The sequence below is a fragment of the Aedes albopictus genome, chromosome 3 (genome assembly GCF_035046485.1).
Source record: "Aedes albopictus strain Foshan chromosome 3, AalbF5, whole genome shotgun sequence".
NCBI classification, from domain to species: domain Eukaryota; kingdom Metazoa; phylum Arthropoda; class Insecta; order Diptera; family Culicidae; genus Aedes; species Aedes albopictus.
This window is the reverse complement of record NC_085138.1, coordinates 442,892,815-442,913,547: the sequence shown is the minus strand read 5'-3', so window position 1 is coordinate 442,913,547 and position 20,733 is coordinate 442,892,815. Positions and strand designations below refer to the sequence as shown.

The 20,733-nt window shown below is 40.2% G+C and overlaps 1 protein-coding gene across 1 annotated transcript; it reads left to right on the top strand.

Annotated features, from left to right (window-relative positions):
* The first annotated feature begins 2,594 nt into the window (after nt 1–2,594).
* LOC109425886 (enhancer of split malpha protein-like) lies at nt 2,595–3,500 on the top strand. The gene has a single exon (XM_019701265.3). The coding sequence runs from the start codon at nt 2,759–2,761 to the stop codon at nt 3,266–3,268; it is 510 nt and encodes a 169-aa protein (XP_019556810.1). The 5' UTR covers nt 2,595–2,758; the 3' UTR covers nt 3,269–3,500.
* Nucleotides 3,501–20,733: the final 17,233 nt, after the last annotated feature.

Sequence of the window (20,733 nt, the reverse complement as noted above, 5' to 3'; positions counted from 1 at the left end):
CCCTTTTGTTTAGAGAATGCCCTTACTATATAACTTTATCGTCATTTTTAACTCCTAATGCAATCCATGGCATTTGGTCATGAATTGTAAAAAGTATCAATACATTTATAACTTTGCCAAATGTCTTGGGTAAAATCTTTTCTATAAAAATATAAATTCTTGTCCGTAAGAATAATCACTTTTTTACGCTACATGTTTTCATTCTATATTTCAAGTCTAACTTTACAAAATACCACATGTAACAAAATCCATGAACGGAGAAAATCGAAGTTGACGTTTGCTGTTCCCACAGAAACTCATACATTGTGCATTTCATAAAAATAAAATATCATGGTTTTTCCACAAATTATACCCAATGGTGGATGCTACAAGTAATCCTTAACGAAATGCATCACTTAACGAACAATTCTCGATATTTTTCACATTAGTTACATCATAGTAAAGTAAGGCTTGATTCGCAAAATGTCTACCCTTTAAAAAAAGGATTCCCACAAGATTGTACTCCCAGGCCCCTACATTTGTAAATCTGGGCCTGGGTAAATCAGGAACTTTCCAGAGAAATTACTACCTAGAGTAATAAAAATAAATGCCAGAGTCAAAACAGGAGGAAGAGAAGGGTTTCAGATTATAAATAGCCAATCAAATAGATAAACGCTTTCTTACTCAATGTGAATTAAATCGAACAGGTACAAGTGCTTTCCCACGTGCAGAAAGCTAATCCCCCTTCGAAGACCTTGACGAAGTAGTAATGTACCGCAAAGTAACCTCAAAACAAGTCAGCCTTTGGACCTCCTGACACCACCCAATCCGACTCACAATCCCACATTAGCAACGCATGGCCTACTACACTTTCCGTACCACCGCCGACTGCATGTTACACGTTTTGTGTGCTTCCCCAACGTCCATCACCCCAGCAAAACGCGCAACAACCAAACAACGCAACGGTTTGCGCTTGGACCGCGTCCGCGTGGTGCTATTTCGGTGCAACCACCGATTCCGTTGCACTTTCATACTGTGGCCATACGTACCACACGCGTGTTCCAGTAAACGCGACCCATCAATCCAACAGCACCAGCAACCGAACGAACGGAAGGCGCGTGAATATCTCGCGCTCTGCACGTGGTATCAAAAGCAACAACTCGACGACGACCGAGTCACAAGCCCAACCAACCATACAGCGAGGAGCGCGAGCGTCGGGCAACGTGCGAAGCCAAAACAAACCGAAACGAATAAAAAAGCGCGCTTGTTGCACCGCACATGAGGCCGAACGCCCGCCCGCCCGGCATGAGCGCGAGGATAAAAAATGTAAACAAACCGCATGATCGCAGTCGGCTATGCGCTTATTTTCCACACTCCGTCGTTGGTTTCTTCTCTCGACTGCTTTGATTGGGCCCTCCACAGTCCACAGCCACAGCCACAGTAATTCATGTTAGAATTTGTCGAGGAAAATGAAAGGGTTGCTTTGATTGGATTCTCTATTGGGTTCTTATCAGACCTAACTGTCTTCGTTCTTCCCGAAGGTTCAAGTGTGGGATGAGTTTCATTTCAACGGATAACGACATGACGACATGATTTGTCAAGAAGGGAGAAAAAACGTGGTCTGTCTAAAAAAAATCATAATAAGAAGGTCCTTCGAGGTCCCAGAGCAATTAAGAATGCCTTAATTGTCTCCTTTTTAGTGGGTCGTGAACGGTTTTCCTAACAAAAACCGGTGCAACGGAGACAATGAAAAAAATCGTGGGATGAGGAACTTTCTCACGATCCTGAAGCAAGGATTCCATGTACAGACAAAAGGTGCAATGGATGTAGGATACATATTGCAACAGCTTCTCAATAGGCAACATCAGCAGTGAAAAACGGGGATTAATTGATTATGAATGAAGCATCCCATAACAGACAGGACACAATGAGGAAACCTCTTCGCAGTTTTATGTTTCTCTTAACAGTTTCCCATGCTCTGAATACACAAACAGGAGTGTTTTTTCGTCCTCTCTCTTCCTTGGTCCACGCATATAATATGAGGCCAGGGCATATCGCCTTTTTATCCTGCGCTACACAAAATATAATCACCCTCGCTAACCATCTGCCCTTTTTTTCGGGGCTTCGAGGCTGTGGGAAAATGTAAAAGATTTGAGTTCCCACGATTTCGAAAATTCTGCTTTTCCTCTACACTGTTGTTTATTAAATTACGCTCCTTTTTTGCCGTTGTCCTATACCCTACCACAACTTGCTATCCTTTTTCGTCCCACGCCGCAACCCTAGTGCACAAGTGTGGTTCCCTCTCGGGTTTCTCTGATTACACAGTCTCGGAGTCGAGAACGGAACACCTGCCCCTTATACTGAGCCCTGATTCGACGAGCGCGTTGATGCTTTTTACGTTCGTCGTTTCCCTTGTCCCTCTGTGCCTGTGCGCGCTACACTTTGCTTCCCTCCTTCGCATGTGCACGCACCGCACCGCACAGCACTGGGTCGAGTCGGTCGGTGATGATCCTTTTTTCGTCATGCTTCCTACGCGAGCGAGTGAGAGGGGATGCATTTTTTGGAAATCTACCCCCTGAGATAAGGCCGGCGACGGGTATATAAGGGACCGTCTCCGCTTTGGGATAGCATACTCAGTTCAACACTCGATCAGTTCACAAGTGCATTCACTTACCAAGAACGCTAAACGTTTCAAGTTTAACTCGAAACCAACTCCACAAGTGCCAAGTGCCTCTAGACAGTGCCTACACAGAAAAACGAAAAACTCAAATCAGTGAAGATGCATTCTCACGGATACAACGTTGCTCACAGCAACAACAGCATCAACGAAAACAAATACAACAACATGAAGCTGATGAAGTCTTCGCCAGTTTACAAACTCAAGAAGATCCTGAAGCCGATCGCCGCCCTCCTCAAGTCCAAGAAGGAGGCCAAGCGGATCAAGGACAGCCAGGAACAGTTTTACTACGTGCCAGAACAGAACTTTGTGCCGGATTACGACTACGACAACGATGCCAACGAGCGATTGGAAGCCCAGCTCTTGGCCGAAATCGCAGAGTGCCATGCCAACGCAGCCATCTTTGTGTACGAGGATAATCAGGTTCAGATCCAACCAGTTGAACCCGAGGAACAGTACGTCCCAGTGCACTTTGCCCGCACCGAAGCCGGTACCTTCTTCTGGACCACGATGGCCCGCGAAGCCGACAGTGATCTGATCCAGCCGTGCCATTGCTTCTCCGATCATCAGGTTCCCCAGCAGGAATTTTGCGATAGATGGGCCCAAGCCTAAATCCTAAGGAATAACTCCAGACGCGTCAGACTGACAATACCTGCAACAAAATCATGATCTCTTCCATCGTTTTAGTAATTAATCGATTTACGAAAAAACGGATAAAGCTTTAATTAGTTCTCGTAAGGTTGTCAGCTTTAATTTTAATTGTGATATTAGAATTTTAAGCCTCATTGTGATCCAACGTCTTCCAATTGTTTATTTTTAAAATACAAAAAAGCAAAAACAAAACTTTTTACTCTTCTCATTCATGAAATAATATCACACACAATCGCCTACTTTTCGTTGTCCGCCCGAACTTTGTTTACATTCCACCTCTCGAAGTCATTAATGATCGAAGCAAACAGGTTTCCCCCTCGCGCCTACTTTGTCCTCACCGTTTGACAACAACAAATTATCAATGATACGACTACTTGTTTTCCTCCGCTTGGCATCCAGTAGCTTCAATTAAATGCGATCTCAAGAAAAAAAAACTTCGGAGAAAGAGAGAAAGGAGTACGGCGATCAGCGTCTTCGGTACCTACTGGTACCGAACCGTGGGAATACGCATCAGGTGTTACACGTGCAGAGGTATTCGCCAACAACAACTGACTGATACCCCTCTACCCCAACCAATAATTAAACCGTTTAACGCATGGTGGTGTTTTTGTTTTGGTTTCCACCACCGACCGTGTCGAGTCGATCAAGTTGGCTGCTGGCGTCGGGACGGGACCGGAGTAGAGCGTGCTCTACTAATTGTAGGGTACTTTACTGGGGCCTGGTGGCTTGCTGCTGTTACCGCTGACGATGACGGGCTTTCATTGTTCATTGGGTGATGGAAGTTAATCGCTACACATGGGCCAATTATGGTTTACCCATCAACAGCAGTAGCAGCAAGTGTGTGGATCGAAGTTTACGGGATGCCATTGACGTCACGCGCGATAGAGTGATGGATGGTTAATTATTTTTTTAGGAATCTGGCGCCCGACAACCAATACCGGTCTGTTCAGTCAGGGAGTAATTAAAATGCGGGGAAAAGATGGGACGAGAAAGTGCAATGCGGCGACTACTACAGATGGGCCACTACAACTGGGGTTGCACTGAATGGGCCAAATGTGGATCAGTTTGGGCAGGAAATAGTGGGAGATAGATGGAATGAAAAATAATACTGCGAATCCTTGCGGTCAAAAATATTCAAAATTTAGGAAAAAAAAAAGTATACAATTTTAACTTTTTTATACAGGGACTGACTGGGTTTTACGGAAACTTTTTCGACTTTTAGTCACAGAAAAAATAATCAAATAGTAACTCCAATCTGGTAAACAAGAACAGAAGTGTACCCAAAGTGCCAAGTGTTGCGACTCGAACGGTTAAGCGTACCACCCAACCACCCACCCACCATCTCAACCAGGGTGCTAGTTGGTCCAATGCTACAAGTGCACCGCTCAGCCCTCATGAAAACGACAATCCTCCGTGTGATCAACACGATCTTCACAAGTTGATTCATATCGAGCCCTGATGAAGATCCCAACCACAGGATCGAAACGTAGGCACTGATTTGAAATAATCAACGCTTTTTCTGTGACTGAAAGCCGAAAAAACACCAAGTAAACTTTTTTAATCATTCAACTGGGTATGATCTAGAAAAAAAAAACACAGTAGGCTTTGGATAAATAAGGTCGTAATCTAGCTAACTGTATGCTCCATTGCTCACTGCAAAGGTCCAACTAAGTAAACCGTGGGTTTCCATGTATGCTTCTCATGGAGACGTACGGTTGCTTACTTATCACTCTTTAGAAAGTAGGAGTGAGTAGAAATACACTAAAACACTATTTAAATCAGGTCTCAAATCCATTATGTTTCGCGTATTTCGCAATAGAAAATATTTGCCACTGTGTAACCATAGGCTTAGTGGGCAGGAAATATTAGAGTTTCGAGTTTCTGAGGATGCCAAACAAGTACATTTTACAGTTTTTGATTTGATTAAATAATTCTTTCCTGGACTCTGACAATTAAATTTACACCAGCATAATATGTATTAAAAGTAGATATTTTTTAAATATAATGATATTCAACTCCTAAATACACTAGTCAGCTCTGTTATCAGGTAATAAAGTTTGAGGCCTGTTTTTAGCTTTTTCACAACGTGACCCTTTTTGCCCTACATAGTATTTCGGGGTAAGATGGGCCAGCTAAGTCGATTTCCTTTTAACAAAAAAAAACACTATATCTTCTAGTTTTTCTCCATTGCTAGCTTTAATTTTAATTGTGATTTAAGATCATCACTTTCTTTACATTGTCCAGGAAATCTATCGTAGCAGGCGCCATTCTCGCCTGTTAGTTCCAAGCTAACTATCTTTTCGAATTAAAAAGTGTTCAAATGTCACAGCGATGAACACTGTAAATGTGAAACAATCGAATATTGTGATTTTACTCGCACCCAAAGGCAGGCCCTCTCTTAGCCACTACCCATTCAACACACGATCGCATATGATGTTGAATAGGATGCTAAAGTGGAGGCGATATGCACACACTTTACATACATACATTTATTTGTTCAACATCATTAAGACAAGACGTAATCAACAATAGTACGCCACAATACTCGGTTTGTGGCTGCCGCTCTCCATCCTCGGTCGCGCCCAATGCTCGCCAAGTCACGCTCCACCTGGTCCGCCCATCGTGCTCTCTGCGCTCCACGCCTTCTTGTGCCAATTGGATCAGTTGCAAACACCAGCTTTGCAGGGTTGTTGTCCGGCATTCTTGCAACATGCCCTGCCCACCGTATCCTTCCGGCTTTGGCCACCTTCTGGATGCTGGGTTCGCCGTAAAGTCCAGCGAGCTCGTGTTTCGTTCTTCTCCGCCACACACTGTTCTCCTGCACACCGCCGAAGATCGTTCTTAGCACGTGTCGCTCGAAAACTCCGAGTGCTTGCAGGTCCTCCTCGAGCATGGTCCATGTCTCGTGCCCGTAGAGGACCACCGGTCTTATTAGCGTTTTGTACATGGTGCATTTGGTGCGTGGGTGAATCTTTTTCGATCGCAGTTTCTTCTGGAGCCCGTATTAGGCCAAACTTCCGCTGATGATGCGCCTCCGAATTTCGCGGCTCACGTTGTTGTCAGCCGTCAGTAAGGATCCGAGGTAGACGAATTCCTCCACCACCTCGAAAGTATCCCCGTCTATCGTAACATTACTGCCCAGATGGATCCGGTCGTGATCGGTTCCGCCTACCAGCATGTACTTTGTTTTTGAGGCATTCACCACCAGCCCGACCTTTGCTGCTTCGCGTTTCAGGCGGGTGTACAGCTCTGCCACCGTTCCAAATGTTCTAGCAATAATGTCCATGTCGTCCGCAAAGCATACAAATTGTCCGGATTTTGTGAAAATCGTTCCCCGGCTGTTGAGCCCGGCTCGTCGCATCACACCTTCCAGAGCGATGTTGAAGAGTAGGCATGAGAGTCCATCACCTTGTCTCAGACCCCGGCTAGATTCGAATGAACTGAGAGTTCACCCGAAACCCTTACGCAGTTTTGCACATCGTCCATCGTTGCTTTAATCAGTCTAGTCAGCTTCCCAGGAAAGCCGTTTTCGTCCATGATTCTTCATAGCGCACACTTTACACACGGTTAAATGAAAGCATGTACGCATATGGTCTCCACTTTAGCATCATATACAACATCATATAAGACTTTGTGTTTGCTGGGTACTTGTGGAAGTTATGAGTGCATTACTTATATCTGTAATTAACGTTAACATATTTCGTAAATTGGAAACTAACAACATTCATATACCTTTTGATAATCTTCCCGAGCAGGGACAAATAACTGCCACCTAACTGCAAGATACCAAAGTCAGGTATCATACCGAAACAAAGCTTTGGAAGAGTATCCAGATGTTAAAAATAGTTAGTTTTGGTACTGTGCATGTATTAAATTCAGCGAGTTGTCGGATTAGTATTGAGACTGCTTGAGGTATTATTAAATTATTGAAAAATCACTATTTGTATGGAAAAATCGTAGATTATTACACGGAAAAAAATCCATTCCCAAGACCATGAATATGACTCATAGTTTCCCGATATTTTTATGATTTTATGTTATAAATATACACCATGATTAAATTTTATGATCTTATGATTGATTTCACCATAACGCTATGCACCCGTTATTGTTTTGGCTTTCGACGACCAAAAATGGAAAATATAATCATGAAGCTATGATTAAATAAGCTGGGATCATGAAGCCAAGAATAATTTTCATAAACCTGGATGCAGATCCTGATGCTTTACCACCAGATTCATAAAATTATGGTTTGGTGAGGTAGAACCATGCATAGAATTCATGGAATCAAAAAATACTTTTATGATTCCGTCGTCGTCGGACCTATATGCTTCTCAGTCAAATTCATAAAATCATGGTTGAGGGAGATGGAACCATGCATAGAATTCATGGAATTAAGAATTACTTTTATGATTCCGTCGTCGTCGGTCCCAAATGCTTTTAACCCTAAAAGGGATACCTTCATGGCCTCAGTTTCGTCACCTCGCTGAGTGTGTTCCATCAAAGACGAGCTCTGAAAGGCGCCTGGGGTCCAATGGACCCTAGGTATCCCTTTTAGGGTTAATTAGATTAATAAAACGATGCAAGCTAAAATCATAAGAAAATAAAATACGTGATATCAGAGCCCATTTCTATGATTTTGGGACCTATCCATCATCCTTTTTTCTATGAGCAAGCAGCACTTTTTAGTTGGCCTCTTGTTAGTGAAGATATGTAATGTTCAAATATAAAAGAGAACAACAATGATCGAACTCACCGGATAATCATATTTAGCTGGTTTATTATTTTTGTCTTTGGTACCTACATCCAACAGGCTAAGGATGCCCTCCAAACCACATCAATTGTTCACTAGTTCACATCACTTGCTGAGTCTCCGAACTCGTCGAACGATGGATAAACCGGAAAAATAGAGAGAATTACCGAAATTAACGCGCGATTCTCACTTTGCTTCACCCTCCGTACATAAACTCGGAACTACGACGGATGGCACAACGAAAACGCGAACTGGGCACTGTTTACTTTGTGCGCGTTTACTTTTTAGTCAATCAACTCCCAACAACCTGCCGAATCTTACGGGCACACTGTTTCGATGTTCCATTTCCTCATATATGCACATTTATTACTCTAACCAAATAAAAACTTTGCAAAAATAGCAGGTTCAACTTTTTCCACATGTCTGTGCTGGACGACCGCGCGATTTATATAATTGCATATGGCAGATAAGTATAACGCTAGGAAGCGACCATGAATATAATTTATGAAAATGCTTGTTTCTATTCATATTTCTGGTCAACTCATTCATGATATTATGAATTTTAATTATGATATTATGAGTTGGCAGACATCATAAGAACATGATTTTTTATTCATGATTAGGGGAATGGATTTTTTTCCGTGTATCGAGAAATTGCTAGGCCTCATCAGACATTCGTTAGAAACGCACAAGTTTTTATGTTGGGTATTTTACATTTTATGCAGTGCTCTCCAACACCTTATTCAGGTTGTTGATATTGGTTTTTGCATACTGGAGTTTGATATTCTACAACTCTTTACTTCTGCTCAGGTTGCTTAGATTGCTTTTCGAAACAAGGTTGGGAAGATAACCTTGCTCCAATCTTCATAAGTACTGATGTGGGGATGTATTAGTTCATGGATACGCCTGAAAAGCTGGCTGTGGACTCATGGTATTAGTTGTTTATTTGGCTAAAATTTAGTCTTCTGAAAGCCAGCGATCAGAAGAGAAGAAAATTGTTTTATTTATTTTATAAATAATTATTTTTCTGCTCATTTAGAGACACAATCCCGGTAATTGGAATTTCTGTAGGATCTCCTAGGAAATTTGTACAGGAATCCTTTGAGGATTTCCTGAATGTATCCATCCTTCTATGATTATCTTGAGCGAATTGTGAAAAAGGAACGCTTGATGAAATTTCTTGAAAAAATCCTTGAAGGAATTCCTTAAGATTCCTATGGGAAGTTGCTGAAGGGGCCACGTGTGATAGTTCCAAAGAAATCGTTTTAGGATTTTTTTAAGAAGTTCTTGGAGAAATTACTGGAGAAATTGCTTCAGAAATGCTTGCAGGAGTTCCCGAAGCAATCGCTGAAGTAACTTTTGAAGGAAATTGAGGAGGAATCTGTTAAAAAGTCCGTGAAGTAACTCCAAGAACTCTAGGAGAAGATCCAAAAAATATCTTATGATATCATTAGATAAATTTCTGAGAGATTTCGTGAAATACTTCTGGTGGTATCGCTAAAGAAATCTTTGAAAGTATTGCCAATTTAAAGAAAACTTTACGTTTTACGGTAGAACAGCGTTGAACGAAAAGCTACCGCAGCCATCAGACTACTAATTTGTTCATAGGTATCATCAGTCGACCCTAGTAATGCTTTGGATACCACGTCGATGAGTATTGCTTGTTGCACCTTGTAAGCATACTTTGATCTGGCCATCTATCCCAATGATGAAATTATGTTCATGGCTGCGGTAGGACTAAAACAGCTACGGTAGTACTCTGCGGAAATCCGCAATATCAATATAAAAATTCCAGTTGGAACCCTTGATAGAATACCTCAAGGATTCATTGAAGGAATTCCAGTAGAATTTCTTAAAGGAGTTTCTGTAGGAATTCTTGAAAGAATTCTTGCATGTTTTTTTTTCATTTGAATTTCTGAAGTAACCATTGGAGGAACTCCTGAAGGAATTCTTGGAAAGGAATATTGGAGGAATTTCTAAAGCATTTCCAGCAAATATACTCAAAATATTCTTTGGAGGAATTCCTATAGAATCTTTTTGTGTTTGTGTAAGAATCTTCGAGAGAATTCTTCCAGGAGTAATTGTAGAAATATATGAAAAAAATCCTTGCAAGAAAGAATTCCCGAAGGATTTTAAAAGATGTTAAATTTTTGGTAAAGTTCCTGGGGAAATCATGTATGAAATTTCTAATGAAATACTTGATGAAGTCATTTTAAGAAATTTTAAGATAACACTTGAATAAAATCTGAAAGAATCTTTGGATGAATTTCTAAAAGCACCCAGACAACCAGGAATCGCATAAGGATGCACGCTGTACATCGTATAAAGTACTATTTTAAGTCACTATCGCATATATATACGGCTGAGGGACAATTTTCATCGCATATGATGTTATTTTTTGAACTTATTGCGATGTATCTGGTAAAATCATATAAAAGTGCAAATTAATTTTTATAATGCATGACTACATCGTAGTAGACGATATTCAGATGTTTTGTTGTGACGAACTTTGCTTATTCGCAAAAGCGTTCGAGTGAACTCGCAAAGTGTCAATTGAATTCGCATAATTGCGTACTGCGATGATTATACGACTTCGCTTAGTGCTTTTCTAATTATGTCAGTTTAACTCGCATTGGTGTACAAACTAAATCGCATAAAAGTGGAAATAAACTCGTACAAATGTACATACAAACTCGCATAATCTAGAATCGTTAACTTTGGCATATTGCGATGTGATATGTGATAACAATAAAAAAGGTGCTGTTGGAGTGCCAAAAAGCTATAAGAAAGTAAAAAGTCATCATTATGGTTACAAAACAAGTTACAAAGTCATCTTTTTTGTTTTGTTGGTCTTATAATATAATTAACAATAGGTGGTGCTAGCAAGAGAGGAGTAGTGGTAACTGTGCGGGAAATCATGCTACATCCTTTTGATTTCCAAAGAGCCTGCCGAACACGTACAGCGGACGGAAACCAAGTGCATTTCAACAAGCACTGAGGTGAGTTAGAATGTCATGACATTTAATCAGTGTGTTACATAAGTAGTGTTTGGCACTAAGTGTGAAGTGCGGCTCGATAATCCATAGGTTATTAGTTTGATACTTAGGTGACAAGATTTTTTTTTTATTTCGAATATTTTAAGTCGCACAAGGTGCTATATTACGTCGCAATAGTGCATACCGTACATCGCATAAGATATCGCTTAAAGTCATGTAGTGTCATTATTTTCCCGTCAATGCACGTACAGCGCCTCCACTTTTGTACGCATAAGGCACTTTTACTGCATCTTATGCGATGTAACTTTACCGCATAAAAGTACGTATAATATGAACATAAATTTCATTATACGTGCAAATTGGTTGTCTGGGCATCTTTGAAAGAATTCCTTTAGTATTTCAAAAAATCCTTTAGAATCCCTTAAGCAATCCCTGTACAAATCACAATCTGGTACAATCATTGGAGAAATTAATAAATAAATTAAACAAAGAACGCTTGTATAAATGATAAACAAAACATTCGCAGGAGTTTTTAAGAAGATCATTAAAGAAATTCTGATAGAATCTTTGGATTCTTTTTTGAAAGATTTTTTGGAAGTGAACTTAAAAAATCGCGGAAATCTTGAAGTGATTCCTGAAGAATTCCCAATGGATATCCTGATTAGCCTTTCATCAATCGCTCAAAGAATGGCTTTTCAAAAGAATTCCCAAAGAACGTTGGAAAACAGAGTTGGGAGGCAGAAGGAATCCTTCGAGAAACCTCTGAAGAAATTATTTGATTTTTTAGGATACCTTTGTAAGAGTTCCTAAAATAATCCTCAGAGAAATTTTTAAACGATTTTTTTAGGAATTTTTTGAAGAATCATTTATAAATTCTGAAGAAATTATTTGACTGAGATGATTGGTGGAAACTTAGCAGAATCGTTTAAACGGCTTCTTGAAATAATATTGGAAGAGTCCTCTCAAAAATCACAATAGGAATTTTTAGAAGTGTTTCTAAAGGAATGTTAGCAAAAATTCTTTGGAGGAATCCATAGGAGAACACCAGAAGGATTTTTCGAAAGAATTTCGATTGGAATTTCAGTAAAAATCCTTAGAGGTATTTTTGAATTAATATCCAAAGGATTCTTCGTAAATTTCCAGGAGAAATTACAGGATGAATCTCTTAGTAACACTTCAGAGAAATTCCTTGAAGACTTCTTGATGAAATTTTTTGAAGAAATCGTTGCTGTAATTTCTCGAGGAGTTTCTGAAGAAATTTCTGGAAAACAAAATCCTATTAAATCTTCAAAATAACGCCAAGATAAATGATGATTGCTTGAGGAAATACCAAGATAGATCCTAGGAGAATCCTCTGAAAGAATTATGTGAGAAAATAATTTAGGAATGCTTGAAATTTTATTCAAGAAATATTTGACTTCTGTGACAAAAACATTAGAGTAATATTTGGAAGATCTCCACAAAAAAAAACTATGGAGAAATGTTTGAAGCAATTCCAGAAAGACTTCTCTTCCTGTGACGGAATTCCGATGTAATTTCTTGGAACAATATCGGTAATAATGAGTTATGAATAATGAAGGTTCCGAAGAAATCATTGGAGTTTTTTTGGGAGTTATTCTTTCTGGAATTTCTTCAGACTTCTTTGGATAATCTGTGTGAAAGAATAGCAGCTTAAATTCAAGATAGGAGCGAAATATAAAACAAACTTTTTTGAATGATCTTTTAGATAAATCCTAAGAGATATCAGAGATAGAATCATTTGTGGACTTTCTGAGCAAATATTTCGGGAAATATATGATAAAGCCCTTGAATCTTTTGAAGCACTTTTGTATACATCTTTGGAGACAATATTGTGAGAACTCCTGTATAACATCTTGGCGATCCAAAGCCTTAACCTTTAGGCTAACTTAGACATAGAAATAATACCTCACACCTTCTGATACAAACTTTTATAAGCAGTAAAAAAACACTAAAAAGTACACCAAATCTTGATCCTTGAATTTTCCAGACTTGAAAATAACAATATCAAAATTTGTTATGGTAGATGTAACGCCGTAGCGCACTATCTTATTCTAAGGTAATTTGTCTACTTTACGGGAACCAAAGGGATGGCTGTACAGTATCATAAACTTGACGAGAGGTTTTGAGAAGAGATCAATGAATCTATCGATGTAAACGATGTAAAAAGTTAGTTCACGAAACAGTACACACTTATTTATGATTTAGGGTTTCGGTAATTTTTTCAACCGAGCTCAGATTGTAAATCACAAAACTAGCGAAAATTCAGTATTCCTCACGAACATTTACTGACTTTCAGTGAAAAGACATCACTTTTTACTGAGGATGGCAACTGCAACAACTGATCTACAGTAATGTTGGTACTTAGCTGAATTCAGTCAAAAAATCAGTAAAGTCAAGTACCGACTTTCGGTAGTCTTTGCTTTTCTACCGAGCTTTCGCGAGAAATAAACGTAAACATTCGACTGCCCCACCGAGAAGCTGTCAAAGCGTAAGCATTTCTAGCAGCAGCAGCAGCAGCAGCAGTAGCCAGATGCAGAAGAAAAATTGTGCAATGTCTTCAGAACGGACAAGAGGTTTGATTTTCTCTGTGATCCCTCCAACTGCCAGGTAAGCAGTGAATATCAGCGTTAAATTTGTGAAACGAGTGATCAGGCGATTATCTTGGAGCTACAACTACTAGATAGACGAAGGTGCTGACGAGGCTTCTCCAGCCGGATACTATTACCGATACAACTCCGTGTTCGCGTATTCCACAAATTCGACGCAGATCCCTCACATTCCGCTCAAATGTTGGCGGGAATGCAGAGAAAATCGAGCCTCTTCACTGTATTCATGAATGCCAGAATGAAGTACGAATAAACTATAACTGAAAAGCCGGGCTACGGGATGCGGGAATAATTTAGGAAAACTGAAAAACTCGGTAATCCACGGTAAACAAACAAATTACTGAAGTTCAGTAAAATTGCCCTTAAACAATTACTGACTTGCCCAGTATTTTTTGACAGATGATCTACTTATCAATTTACTGACTCTTCAGTAATGGCAACATTACCGAGAAGTCAGCAGTTCAAAAACCCAGTAAAATTTTACCGAAGTCGGTAATCGAAACCAGCTGTGTAGCAACAACGGCACAAAAGTTAATAGGTACCGCTCAGCAAGGCACACATAATGGTTGACTTGGTGGAGAGAATTATAAAGGCCTGTAGTACACAGGGTCAAATATCTGACAAGGAAAGAACTCAAGAAACAACTTCAGTTTGACACTAATGAAAATTCGATCGAGTCAAACAAGATGTTTGAGCATTGGTTTCTATTTGGACAAATATTTGACCCTGTATACTAACAGCTTAAGTGACGGACCAGAAGAATTGTGAATGGCTCGATAGGAGAAGAAACGATTCCACCGCAACAAGATGCGGCAGCACGAAGAAAGTGTGATTGCTGATGTGCAGGAAGACATGGATCGGAACGACATGTGGAGAATTTATGCAACTATCAATAGTGCGTGACACGAGACTGCGCCATGTACAATGACCAAAGAAGGAAAACTCCAGTGTGTATTGTTTCAGTTTTACTTGAAAATATCACAATTTCTTGCAATACTGACGGCGATTTGATAATCAACAGGTTTACACTGTAGTAATTCCATCCTAATCCGTCCATTATTTTCATTAAGAGTTTTGATAAGCTGTTTACACTCAAGGACATTCAATCTTAATTGAATAGTAATTTCTTTAGAACATGATTAAATGTGTATTTAGAAGTACTTAACCCTCCTAAAATGTTAGGCTGAACGCACCGCGATGGCTTAGTGAAGGTTCAGCGAGCCTTTCTGGGTCATCATATTGACACGAACATCATACTAAGTAGGGTTAACCGTAGTAAGACGTTGGGGTCAATGTGAGACAGAAAGATACTTGTACCGACTTTTCGAACCCTGTAAGCAGAATACCCTCTTCGAATGAATGTTATCAGTTTTGTATCTTTTAATTTCGCCCTATTTTGCTTATCCTTTGACAGATACGCGTATTTCGACTACCACTTGTAATCTTCCTCAGAGTAATCTTCCTTATGGATATCTGACACTACTGAGGAAGATTAGAAGTGGTAGTCGTAATACGCGTATGTGTCAAAGGATAAGCAAAATAGGGCGAAATTAAAAGGTACAAAACTGATTACACTCATTCGCAGAAAGATACGCTGAATGTGCGCTGCACCAGCGTGGTGTGCCTAGCGAATCATCTTAGGATGATTAATTTTTATTACAAGCGTTGATGACAAGAACAGATTTTCACGTCATCGCAACAACAAGCCCTCCAAGTCCACCATCTGCTGGCGACACTTTGAATTGCATCTCAAACAACGCCAACAAAGTCCACAGTGTACACTGTATCCTCATCAATAAAAGCCACTTCCAGATGTTCCTCCTTTATCCGGGCAACCAAAAGACTACTAAATAGCCTCTGTAATTTCCAAAGAACTCGAATCAAATGGCTGGCATCTCGGGACAATAAATAATCGATAAATCCCGCCAATTTTGTCCCAAAAGAACGGAGAACGATCAGGAAAAGGGCAGCGATGTCAATTGCCTCGAGTTGTCATTGTCCACAATTATTAATGTCCATCGTTGCAATAAATGCCATAGAATAAGTCACCACACCTCGGATTCCACCCTCACCATCCTTCGCATTTGTACGTGTCGAAACACGTCTATTTTCAAAACGGAGAACCAGAAAAATACAATTTTCTCCGTTTTCTAAGCCGGACGTTTTTTGTTGCTACGATCCGTGGAAGAAAAAAATCTGGGCCTACTTTGTCTCATATTCTTTTTTGCTTTTTTACCTCAACCTCTCAAGCAGGCTTCCATCGCAGCAACCGTAGTGAATGCAAGTGATTGTTTGTCCTGCTCGAGAATTCTTAACAGCATGACAAATGTGTTTAGGTCGATTCTTCGGCGCATGTTGACTTTCCGATAACCGAACACGTTTTATCGAGTCACATCCTGTCACCAGGAAGAGTGTTATCAGCCTTGACGCGTGCGATTGCGAAATATATGCTGGGCGATGTTGACATTTCCCACGATCGTCTTATCTAGCAGCTTGAACTAATAACTTAACCAACAGCCATGATTCTAAGGAAATTTCAAACGACTTCTGATGGGCGTTTACCTACATTTTGAAACAGGTTATTCTCGGAGCGAGTTTCCTGTAATCTCGTTCAAAAAAGAGGCGATTACGTGGTCCACAAAAAGTTAATTATATTCCAATTAAACGATCAAGTGTGGCCGAGTTCTGAAACCGGAATCAAATTATCCCTCGGAAAAAATCTCCCTAGAATGGAAAACGAATCCGGTGAAACCGGTTTTAAAATCCTAGAATCCCTCGACCACCACCATCGAGAATACATAGCTTCACCCGGGGATAATTGACCGGTTTTCTATTATGCACCACGTTCAGACGGGGTCATCATAATTAGGGAGAGAGAGGAATTTAAAAATCCGGTCCTTTTCGGTCCGAACGGCAACTGACCAAACACAGCGCAGCATCATATCATCCTGCACGAAGAGAACGTGAGCAAGTGACTGACTTTTTCCCCTATGTTGCTATGTGATGATGTTTGCTCGGAAATGGAAAACTTTGTTGGGATCATGCAGCATTACTGGGAAGGGTCATCAATACCCGACAATTATGCTTACATTCAAGTCAATCCGTAGGTACGTGCCACTTTGCAAGGGTTCTCGATTTTTCAATTTGCACAGCACTTCCGCAAGATGTTGTTCACACCTCTGTTGATGGAGATCGCCCTAGAAATTGAAATTTATTCAGGGATTTTTTTTTTATTTATTTTTATTCTTAAATTTTAACTTAGGATTATTCTTCACTCACGACTCTAATTATTCTAGAACGTCGGTAGTCGGTAGAACTCACTATAGTCTACTAGTGACTTGCTCAAGGTCAAGATATGACAAAGCTACATCTCAAATTTTCAAGAGCACAAATCTTAAGAGCCGAATGTCGGTTTGCGCTTAAAAGTTGATCGATTGATCCCCACCAGCAGATAACCAATCGATCTATTTTTCAAAGCATACCGAATTCGGTTCGTCAGATTTGTGCTCTTGAAAATCTAAGATATGGATTCGTCATATATTGTCATATATTGTTTCTTGATTTAGATCTCTTTTGGTTGCTGCAAGTTTGGTGCATTGGAGGCTGCACCTTGCAATAATCGAATAGGACCCGAGACCTTTTGGGCAAGGGGGGCTATTTTTTGCACTTTACGCTATAACGTAAACATGAATTTTGTGTGCCCAACTAAGTACTGCACGTTATTCACCGTGTACAAAAAATTTGGTAAATGGTTCTATAACTGACTGAGTATAGCGCAAAGTGCCCAAAATATCACCTGCCCAGACGGTCTCAGACCTGCTTGCGATACTAATTTCATAGATATAAAATTTCAGGAGGAATTCCTAAAAGTACTCCTTTTCAATATTTTGATATTTCCAGTGATATTTCGACGGAATTCGTTAAAAAATGTACACGCGAACACCATTCAGCACCTACACTGAAATAAATTTTGTTGTAGAAACTACCGATTCCATAGTTAATTTAATAACCGTACCTATGATTCTCAACCGACAACAATTTCCAGTTAATTCCACTAAAACACTGTCAGTTTGACTAACAGTGCAGTTAACACTATCCAAAATAATTTTAATTCAATAGTTGGGCATTGTATGTTTAACTATACAGTCAGGTTTTTTTACGCGGGGGATACGTACCGCGTAAAAAAACTCAGTTCAAAATTCGAAAAACCGCGTAAAAAAGTATCACCATTTCTCGACGAATCATGCAAAAATAAGACGATGAAAAAAAATTGTGTATGGAGTTTTCATTTACGCGGCCGCGTAAATCAAAACCGCGTGAAAAAGACCTGACTGTACTGTGTTGTTAGATGCGTGTCCAGGAAAAATTGACAATGTTTTGTTGTTGAGGTGACTACGCTTTTAGTCAAATTTATCGCAATGCATTGTAACTTCAATCATATTTCAGTTAACTTCACAGATTTTGTTGTCGTTTGAGAATCATAGGTACGGTTAGTTATTTTACTATGGAAGCGATAGTTTCCACAACAAAATTTGTTTCAGTGTAGAATGTGTAAGCCCTCACGCTAACGCCGCTCAGCACTAAAGTGCATAATTTCCAGACTACCCCAAAAATGTGTAACCCTTGCACATTCACAAAATCAGCTACTGTGTCCACAAAATCGTTAAATTCGCAAAAAATTTTGTACGGCAATCTCGCTAGGTTTACTAATGACCTTGGGAAACAAGAAAATTATCGACATTTCGCATCTAGACGAGTGTACGAGCTATTTTTGAGAATGTGTAACTGTTACACATTTTTGTGTGGTCTGGAAATTATGCACTTATGAGTAGGGCTTACACATTTTAGTGCTGACCGGTTTTACTGTGCTACTGTTTTACTAATTTATGACTTGATGACGGTACGGTGATATCCCTCCAAGAGATCCTTCTGGGGTCCACAGGAGTTCCATCTGGGATACCTCCAAAAAACCCTTCGCGGTTTCTACACATTTTTGTTCCAGGAGTTTCTTCTTTCTGATTTCTTCAAGTGCTAGGATTCTTCGAGGAAGTTCTCTCGGAATTCTTCCAGAGATCTTTTCTGGGATTATTACTTAAGGTAAAACATTTTGAGATTACTTCAGGAGTTCCTAGATTTTTATGAATTCCTTCCAAAGACTCCTACAGGAATTCATCCAAGGATTACCCTAGATATTTTTCCTTAGATTCCTACGGGAAATTCATTCGTGGTTTCTCCGCAAATTTATTCTAGGATCTCCTCTCCTCTTCTTGGCGTAACGTCCTCACTGGGACAAAGCCTGCTTCTCAGCTTAGTGTTCTATGAGCACTTCCACAGTTTTTAACTGAGAGCTTCCTCTGCCAATGACCATTTTGCATGTGTATATCGTGTGGCAGGCACGAAGACACTCTATGCCCAAGGAAGTCAAGGAAATTTCCTTTACGAAAAGATCCTGGACCGACCGGGAATCGAACCCGTCACCCTCAGCATGGTCATGCTGAATACCCGTGCGTTTACCGCCTCGGCTATATGGGCCCTATTCTAGGATCTGTTTAGGATTTCCTTCTGCGATTACTCAGAGAGCTCCATCTGAGATTATTTTTGGGACTCGGTCAGAAAATTCCTCTGGGATCCCTTTTGAGATTTTTGAAAGATTTCATGTGTGATTCTTCCAAAAACTCCTTCCAGGATTCCTTCTAAGATTTTTTCAGGGATTTATTACGGGATTTCTTAATGAATTTCGGAAATCCCTCAAGAATTCATCAGAAATTCTCCCAATTGTTTATTTTGGATTTTCTTTAAAAGTTTTTTGGACTTCCAGAAAATATTCCTGGAATTTCCAGCAACTTCACCCGGGATTCCTCTGGGAGTTATTTCGGGGATTGCGTCAGGAATTCCAAAATTTCGTAGGAATCCCTTCCAGAAAATCCATGCGAATTTCCTCCTGCAGTTCTTTCAGGGATTCTTTCTGAGATCCTTCCAAGAATCCTATAAGAACCCTGGCGAGAATTTCTTCCAGTGTTCCTCCAAAATCTTTTCCGGAATCCCTCCAGGAAATTTTTCAGAAACTACTTCTGGGATTGCTGCAAGATTTCCTTCCAGGATTCCCCCAGGAAACACTTCCAAGATCTTTTCGGAAACTGCTTTCGGGATTCTTCCGGGAATTCCTTCAGAGATTCCTCCGAGAACTTCTTCTGGACTTCTGCCAGGAATTGCTTCAGGAATTCTTACGGAACTTTTCGTGGATTCCTTCGGGAACTTTTATGTAATTCCTTTAGGAACTCTTTCCTAGAAATACAGAAAAGAATCCCGGGAATACTTCCTTGAGGAACCCTGGTAAGAGCTTTTGATAACATCCCAGGTGGAACTTCTTTAGAAATCTCAAAATAAACTCCTGGGAAACCCCATAGGGAACTTCTGAAGAAATCCTAAATCAACCCCAGGAAGAATCTCATCAAGAGTTTTTAGCAATCTAGACAAATGGGCAACCTTTAAGAAGAAAGTAGGCTGGTTGATAAACAACAAAACCACTGGAGCAGATCAACTACCAAGCAAACTTCTAAAATACGGTGGAGAAGCACAGATGAGAGCACTACACTGGGTCATTACTATGATTTGGGAGGAGGAAGTATTCCTAGAGGAATGGATGGAAGGTATCGTGTGTCCCATCTACAAGGGACGATAAGTAGGATTGCGAGAACTATCGCGCGATCACACTACTGAGCGCTGCCTACAAGATGCTCACTCAAACTTTATGCCGCCGTTTATCACCGATTGCAAGAGAGTTCATGAAGAAATATTAGTCTGGATTCATGGGTGAACGCGCTACAACGGATCTGATGTTTGCCATCCACCAGGTGATGCAGAAATGCCGCGAATACAACGTGCCCATACATCACTCGTTCATTGATTTTAAATCGGCGTATGATACAATCGATCGAGGCCGGCTATTGCAGATTATACACGTATACGGATTCCCGGATAAATTGATAAGTTTGATCAAGGACGACTATGGATCGAGTGATGTGCGTAGTTCGAGTAAGATGTTGCGTA